This window comes from Stegastes partitus, unplaced genomic scaffold (assembly GCF_000690725.1).
Source record: "Stegastes partitus isolate 25-593 unplaced genomic scaffold, Stegastes_partitus-1.0.2 Scaffold34, whole genome shotgun sequence".
In the NCBI taxonomy this organism is placed as follows: Eukaryota; Metazoa; Chordata; class Actinopteri; family Pomacentridae; genus Stegastes; species Stegastes partitus.
The window spans coordinates 377,100-385,425 of NW_007577765.1; the positions used below are offsets into that span (position 1 = coordinate 377,100).

The 8,326-nt window shown below is 40.7% G+C and overlaps 1 protein-coding gene across 1 annotated transcript; it reads left to right on the forward strand.

The window, feature by feature from the left end:
- Nucleotides 1–1,532: 1,532 nt before the first annotated feature.
- On the forward strand, nt 1,533–4,668 carry rpl30 (ribosomal protein L30). Its single transcript, XM_008300947.1, has 5 exons — nt 1,533–1,593; nt 1,709–1,757; nt 2,243–2,388; nt 3,591–3,721; nt 4,568–4,668. The coding sequence occupies exons 2-5, from the start codon at nt 1,737–1,739 to the stop codon at nt 4,618–4,620; spliced, it is 351 nt and encodes a 116-aa protein (XP_008299169.1). The 5' UTR covers nt 1,533–1,593; nt 1,709–1,736; the 3' UTR covers nt 4,621–4,668.
- The last annotated feature ends 3,658 nt before the right edge of the window (nt 4,669–8,326 follow it).

Below are 8,326 nucleotides of genomic sequence, written 5' to 3' on the forward strand. Positions count from 1 at the left end.
AATAGCCCACAAAATGCACCTAAGGACAGAGGAAGACAAAAATAGCGCACTATAAATATACTCCTTTGAGTCCTGCATTTATAATTGGTGTCTTGGCAGGAAACCTATTACTTTAAAATAGCTCAGTGATATCTGTTTAAAAAATGTAGTGGAGTAAAAAGAAGGTACAATCTCTGAAATCTGTGGACTAAAGTCACCTCAAACCTGTACTTAGTTTTCAATAAGATATACACCTAAAATTTCTGATCAGTTAAAAAGATTTGATTATAGATTAAACTACTCAACATGGTATAAAGATGTGACTACTAGTTCAGCCTGATCAAGTAAACATTAGACTATTTTAAAATTGTCATCCATAAGTGATATTTAAACACATAATAAAATAACCTCTGGATACAGCCTAATCTACACTTTTACTTTTAATTGTTTTTACCCTCATTCCTGACTGGGGTACATGAGGCCCTGGAGCGATACTATTCTCTCATCTCACAGGTGCTTCCTTCAATTAATCCAGTTTTTCATAACTTTGTAGATCGACTAAAATAGATCAATAGGTCTAAAATTGTGTGCATTCATATGACCAGCATGCAGTCAGAGTACGATCATGACACGGTGTGATTGTGGGACAAAGCATAAATGAAACCATGTTTGTGTCCATAGAGTGAGGAGGTAAGGAGTAGAGGTATGTAAAAAGAAAGATTTTAGGGGGTTAGCTGTTTTGTCAGAACTCCAAGATGTGTTTGGCTGCAATAAATCCAGAATATGTCTCTATAATATATTTTTGGATGACTAGAAGACTGGCCAATTTAAACTTTTGAGGCATATAAATGTAAGACAAGTAAGGGTGACTTGAAATTACTGAAAATGAAATGACGCCAGCATCGAAGGATGGTAAATAAGCTTTAAAATACTAATATGATGTATAGCTATCAAAGGTAGTATCAGTTTTCATATTCAAGGATTGCAACTTGATGTTTTAGTGCAAAACAGCAAACACTGACAAGTAAAAGAAATTAGCAACAGATAACAGCAAGTGTAGCAAATGAAAGCTATTACAAAGCAATTAAAACGTTATTATAAAGCAATTAAAACGTTTACAATGTTATTTAAGTAAGAAAGCTGTACATATATAGTACATATTGTGCAGGCATGTGCAAGAAATCACTTCATATTTTGCTATAAAGGTTGTTTCTTATAGCAGTTTAATATTAGTAGTATTACTGCTACTCCATACAGAAGTGCTTGTATGTTAAATACGTTGGTAGGATCAGGGTTAGTGCAATATTTTTACTAATATTAGAGTCTGTTTACATAACTGTACAACTAAATTAAGGCTGCTTTTTAACGTAAAGCACATTTACAATTTACATGTAACTGATAATGCTTAAGAATTATTTCTTTTATAAAAACTGAAACTAAACTGTGTAACAGATGGGTTTTGTCATTAAACATCATTTTGCAGTAACAACAGAAGCTAACCATCCAGATTCACTACTCTGCGCAGTACTCTTGTGCGCAGATTCACCGCGGATAGCAGCGCGGTGCACCATGGGACTTCCTTTCTCTCCGAGGCCATATTGGAGTTAACTCACAGTAAGACGAGCTCCGAGTTTTCTCAACAAAAAAACACTATTTTCCCAATATTTATAGATTTTGTAGGGACCTAACGTTTAACGACAGTCTTCTGCTCCCTTTCCTCTGCCCGCAGGTTGGCCTGTCCGGACTAAACCGCAAACATGGTGGCCGCAAAGAAGACGGTGAGTGGCGCAGCTCTGCTCGCGATCCACACGCTGCTGACGGCCGCTTCACGTGGAGACGTGTTGCTGTCAGGGCCTGTTAGCTAGCATGTAGCTCTGCGATTAAAAACTCACGATTTCGACTCGACACGTATTGTTCTGTGTCGAAAGATGGCTGCTTAAAATGTTTAAAGACACGTAATTTTCTCAGCTGCTGCTCGTCCATCTGTTTGCCTGACTGGCTAGCGTCTGTAGCCGGAACACTGTAAACCGGCAGCTAAGCTAATGCTAGTTTGCTAACTCAAACCACAGAAAACGATCATGTAGAAACATTTCCGCTTTAATGTCCGTTAAATCATATTATATATACTCGCCTTTCTGTCTCATTTTTCATGTTGTCTTATACATCATGTTAATTATGATATTGGAGGTTTATTTGGTGGATGGTGTGAGCTGTGTCGACCGAGTGCAGTCACTAAATTGAGGTGTGGATGTCTGTGATGCAGAAAAAGTCCATGGAGTCCATCAACTCCCGGCTCCAGCTGGTGATGAAGAGTGGAAAATACGTCCTGGGCTACAAGCAGTCCCAGAAGATGATCCGTCAGGGAAAAGCCAAGCTGGTTATCCTGGCCAACAACTGCCCAGCTCTCAGGTGTGTAAAGATAATAATTTGTCAGGTTTGTCGCGTGGAATAAGAAATATTTTACCTTTAAGTTGCTGTTGTTGCCAAATAGTTGCACGGGAAGTTACATGTAAGATGCTTTTTGGGTAGACTGGGGTGGTGTTGGGAGGGTATCTTCTGTTCTGCTCGCCTGGTTGACACTGTTAAACCAGTTGTGCACATTTAACTGCTAGATTACTTTCTTGTGTGAGAACTGTGTGATAATTTAGTAAAATAACATGTAAAAAAAAAAAAAAAGTAAGTTGATTGACAGTGCTGTTGAAGGCCAGTGGGTGACATCACGGGATTTAAACATGGAGGATTTACTGTGTACTTGATACCAGTATATTTTTTTTATCCTGTTGCAGTGGTTAATGTTTTGATGAATGAAAGTTGAGCTGGCGTCCCATGTGCAGGGCTACAGTCCCAATGTGGAGGTCATGAGTTCGAATCCCGCTCATGGCCCTTTTCCACACGTCCTCCCCCCATTCTTCTCCCCTACTTTCCTGTCTCTCTCTCACTGCACTGTCAATAAAGGCACAAAGGCCAAAAAAAATAACTTAAAAAAAAACCAAAACAGTTTGAGGTCATAACAGCCGCTCATTGTTATCGATAGTGATTACTACGCTGTTCGAGTGGTTGTGCTTGCCTTACTGTTTTCCAATGCAGGAGTGTACTAAAACTTGTGTTAATTCTCAATTTGACTAAACATTAACGATTTGGAATGGATCAATAAATGAAAAGCCCAAGTAGCTGCAGGACTCTCCCACTTTGACTGTACTAGACGTTCAGCTGACTTTTACATGGTGCACTAAGCAGTTTGTAAAAGCCAAAGTAACTTGCCTTTTTTCACCAAAGTTAAGCGCATTTCATTTTGCTGTGATATTTGAAATGTTAAAACAGGTCCTGACTAACATTGCTTATAAAAAAGTTTCAGAAATTGTTTAAAATCTTTACCTATTTTACTTAAAATAAAAAATGTTAATTTGCTCATAAATTGTGAGGCGACAAACTGTTTGGAGTTTGTAACACAAACAAACACCGATGCTTAAAGTTTCGGTGGACGCAGGTGTTCGCATTGTTAGGATTGTGGGAAACCTTTTTTCAGCATATTCTCATTTGTATTGCCTGTCTTTGGTCAAATTTACCGTTTTTGCACTGAACCTTTTACCTTTGTCTCTTCCCTCGTCCAGGAAATCTGAGATTGAGTACTACGCTATGCTGGCCAAGACTGGTGTCCACCACTACAGTGGAAACAACATTGAGCTGGGCACAGCCTGCGGTAAATACTACAGGGTGTGCACACTGGCCATCATTGACCCTGGTGAGTACCTACCTTCTGCTGCGCTCAATCGATGCCACAAACAACTGAGCCTGGTGTTTGGCTCTTCAGTGCTGATTCAGATTATCGTGGTGGTGTTGGATGTTTCAGACAAAATCTTGTGCATGTTCCTGTTTGCAGCAAACCTAACATGTACACATCAGAATAGGGGTCAGACAGAGTTGAGTGGTTTTACTAACTGTGTGACCTGTTGAGCTTTATTATTATCTGGTACTAAGATGATGACATCAAACATGAAATCAAGGGACAGAGCTCAGGAGGATAATCAGGGGCTGGAAACATGAAAATTATTCTGTGGTGGGTGTGGGCTGTCAAAATTATTGTTGTGCCTTCTAACATGGTCATTGTTTTGTGAACTTTGAGATGATGCTATTGACAGCATCTGATAGCAGTAAATGTAACATTCCTTAATCAGCAGCATGACGCCAAAATGTCCTTTTTGTTAAAATTCTGCTCTTGTGTATAACCCTGATGCCTCTCAATAAATGACACCGTAAACATGTCTGAATTGACATTAAAATTATTGGACTTGCTGCTTAGATTGAGGTTTGTTAAAACTCTTTGATAGCATTTTCACACTTGGTGTCCTCTGCAAAGTTTTGGACCTGATCACTAAAGTGGTCCAGGTCAGGACTAGTGGTTGGCTAGATGAACACCAGTCAGGGTGCTCACGAACGCTCCATTTGTAACATTTATCCTCTTCGTGTCAGCATTGTTCATTTGTTTATAAAGAAAATGTAACTCGTCAGGTGATATGATTGTGTTTGTGTTGCATGTGCAGGAATCGTTATTTAAATCCACTGACTTTGCTCATGTGTTCCTCCTCAGGCGATTCTGACATCATCAGGAGCATGCCGGATCAGCAGCAGCAGCCTCAGTAGAGCTGTTCCCCCACCCCGTTGTTATAAATAAAGTCGGTGTTAACGGAACAACGCTGCTGTCGCTTCATTTCTGATCAGTATAATCTGCTTGTCCGGACAGTGTGTCACGTCTGCAAATGTCCGAAAGGGAGCACCAGTGTTGTGTTGCTGCTCTCACACTTGTTAGCGTTTGTTCCTCGCCTCTGTAGAAATATTTAGTCCGCAAATATCAGCAGAATCTTCACGGAAACAGTCGTGAAGCTCACATTTTACGCAGATCTTTCTTTAGAACCTTGTGTAACAAAATACGACAACAGGATTATCACTTTCTGTGTGAACCATCAGGATGCGGCCGCGTTGATGTCAAAATTACGCAATCGCTGATCATCGGGAATGTTCTCTCTTTTTTTTTCTCACTTACATAAACCTTGGGGACGACCGTCTGCTGCGTTAACTGCAGCTCGTTGACTGTAATCGAGTAAGGACACTCCTTTCCGGGGCATTAAAGGCTTTAGAGGGTGATAGCTGCCTCTGTCACACATACTGTTGATGCCGTCTGAATCATACGTCCGGGCCAGCTTCTAAATCAAGAACAACGTGGTTTACTGTTGAGTTAGGGCTTTTTGTCACTGATGAAAGAAGGACGTAATAAAAATAATTCAGATTAAAGCCAGAGAAAAACATTCTTGAGGCACTGCTGCATGTGTTAGTGAGATGTGTATGAAATGGTTACTACTAAACCAAGCTGATGTCAAACACAAAACTTTAAAAAAAAAAAACCTCGTAAGTTGAAATTTTTCAAGTTGAGCATCACAAATCTTGTCAATTCCAATCATGTTGAATAAGCGACAGATTGAACAACTTATAGATGTTTATAAAAGACCACAACATTCGACTCTTGAGATCCTCTCACTTAATATTTGTGCAGATTTCAACCTTCAATCCAGTCGAACAAGAAGTCAAAAAAGTGCTCGGGTTACACGTTGAGCCGCGTCAGTTATCAGAATGTTACTACCGCTGCACGACTTGTGTAACATCGATATACGCTGGACATCTGTTGGCTGTGAAGAGATGCTGCCGGTTCACACCCTGAGTGAGTTGACAGGAATCGCTGATCTCCGTCCAACTCGAGTGACTGCTGTGTATAAAACCGTAGAGGGGGATGAGTGGGGAAGATTCATTCAGCAGGGGTTTGTAGGAGGTCACAGTGCAGCCACAGCTCTGCTCTGCTGAGGGTCTGAGTTACCTGCTGCAGGGCAGTTTGGTAGCGAAGGTGGATAAAGTCGATTAATCCTGTCACGTGTAGCTGCTGATGCACATCAAACCGAGTCTGACTTTGGACTTTTTGATGGCCTGAGTTTCAGCTGTTAGATTCAGTTCATTTAATTTGGAAAAATTTGAAAAAAAAAATAGAGAAAGAAAAGAAAATAACTATATAAACAAAAAATAACAAAGACTTCATGTGAGTGACAGACATAATACATACATACCCATATATACATGTACCTGTGTATTACAAAATCAATATTTCATTTTTAAATAAATAAAAAAGCCTGATAGGTGTCAAAATAATGCAAGGTTTAAACATCCACAGCTCTCTGAAACATGTCACAGTTGGTATTTGATTCATCTGCTGTAGTCTCAGAATTCAAAATATATTTTCATGAAAACATCTTACTACATTTCAACAAATACATGTCAACAAAATAATCCCATCTTTTTAAAACGATGACATCTGCACAGGTGAGGTCGTCACGCACTAACATCAGCGTGTTTGTCGTGTTTCGTTTTGCTCAGAGAGATTTTCAAGTCCAAGAAAACAGAGTGCCGTCAAGGTTAATCACTGCTTGAGCTTTACCACACAGATGAAAACACTAAATTGAGATGCATTGTTGGAAATGTAGGAGGCAGGGATTTTGGACAGTGACTCATCCTCATGACTAAAAAGTGAGTCAGTTTCAACAATAAACTGGTGACGTGCCTCTTTAATTTGTAAACAAGTTGCATCTTTCATTAGTTGAATCAAACCAAAATAGCCAAAAGTTGACAAATTTTACTGAAAAATGATCTTAGAAAGATGCTTCTTACAATGTTGAATCATCTAATTGAGTGCTCTTCTGATACATGAAAGGTTTAAATTCATTTGGCAGTGGAGTCATAGTCATTTCATCAGCTTTGAATAGTTGATGTGTGAACTAAACGCAGTGCCGCTGACGGTCAGCTTTCATTCTTTCTGCCATACGTTTCCTGACCCACGGGGTTTCCGTGCTTCCACCCAGAGACCCAGAGCGATGTAAGCTGCCCATCATCCATCGAGTGCTTTGGCCCAGTTTTTTCCACTCATTGCTCCCCTAATCCTTATTTTCTCGATTCCCAATTAAATCGAATGAAATCATGCCTGGCGATCACGTGCGGCCGATGCCGTGCGCAGAATGAGGACAATATCTAAAAAGGCTGCGGAAAAAAAAGATGTGAATTAACAAGTGTGAACAATCTGCACCACAAATAGAAGCAGAGGACCGCGCGGACTCATCGAGAGCTGCACCATTTTTGACCTGTTGTCGGGTTTTGTTATATTTTTATTGGCTTCAGCTTAAATTTCACTCATAAAAAATCTTATTTTTCTTACCAAATGATCAGAACCTGAATGTTAAGTGGACATTTTCTGGGTGCTGAGTGATTTATATTCCCCTACACTGTATGAACGGCCTCTCATTTTACTTCTGTCCCGTACATTGAAGACCTATTTTGGTAAAGTGCTTGTTTTGGACGTTTTTCTGAGGAGAGCTTCAATGTTATCCAGGTCATAGGAATTCTGCTGACAGATTTGTACACCCTCCTCTTTGGACACTAATGTCCCTCTACGACCCTCTTTCTGCCCCTGACGTGCATTTCAGCAAGAAAAGAGACAGAATGTGACCCACTTATTTTTTCCCCCCTCTGCCCCGTCCCAGTGGCAGAAAGTAGGTGAGCGCGTCTGTCTGGTCAGACCCAAGGTAATGCCAGCCTCCATTTTGAGGCGGACGGGTAAATCCCTCGCTGATCTCCCAGCATGTTCGTCCACACTGAGCGGGGGATGCTGGAGCTCTGAGGGCAGCAGACTGATACCCTTTTTTTTTTTGGAATAGTCGCAAAACCCAGACGGTCTTAGAGCAATCTGTTGACATGCTCTAAAAACAAGGGTTACAGCTGTCTATCACGAAACTCCAGCATCCTGACTAGGTTGAATTTCTTGGCTCGGAGTGGATCCAGTCAGCTCTCTGTGGGTCTCGACGCTCAAATTCAGCTTATGATGCGTTTCAGTTTTTGTTGAGTAGGATTTCACAGGATGCCGCCTCCACTAACACGAAACAAAGACGCTCTGTAATGTGAACAGTAGGAGCAGGATGGTGGTTTCTAGTCAGCTCTGAGACGGAACTGCTTTGCTTTATTATAAAGGCCCTTTTTAAAGGTTGGCTCCTGTGTGACGCAAAACCTGTTTTTCTTGGGTTCTGGCCTTTTTTAGTGTCTCCAACCTGCCACATGAAGAAAATCCAAGCGTTAATGATAAAATTAATGGTTCAGTTTCATAGAACTGCTGCATTTGGAGCGGCCTGCCATCATGTAAGCTGGAGAACAGTTTTTGGTTTATTGGCACAGTGGTACAGTGGTCAGTACTGTAGCATCAAAGGTTCTGGGTTCAAACTGGGTTGCCTGGGACTTTTTTGTGCCGAGTTTGCATGTTTTC

Coding starts and splice junctions, on each gene's coding strand:
- rpl30 (XM_008300947.1), top strand. CDS start 1,737: ATGGTGGCCGCAAAGAAGACG. Junction 1,758..2,242: donor TGGTGGCCGCAAAGAAGACG/GTGAGTGGCGCA, acceptor TCTGTGATGCAG/AAAAAGTCCATGGAGTCCAT. Junction 3,722..4,567: donor ACTGGCCATCATTGACCCTG/GTGAGTACCTAC, acceptor GTTCCTCCTCAG/GCGATTCTGACATCATCAGG.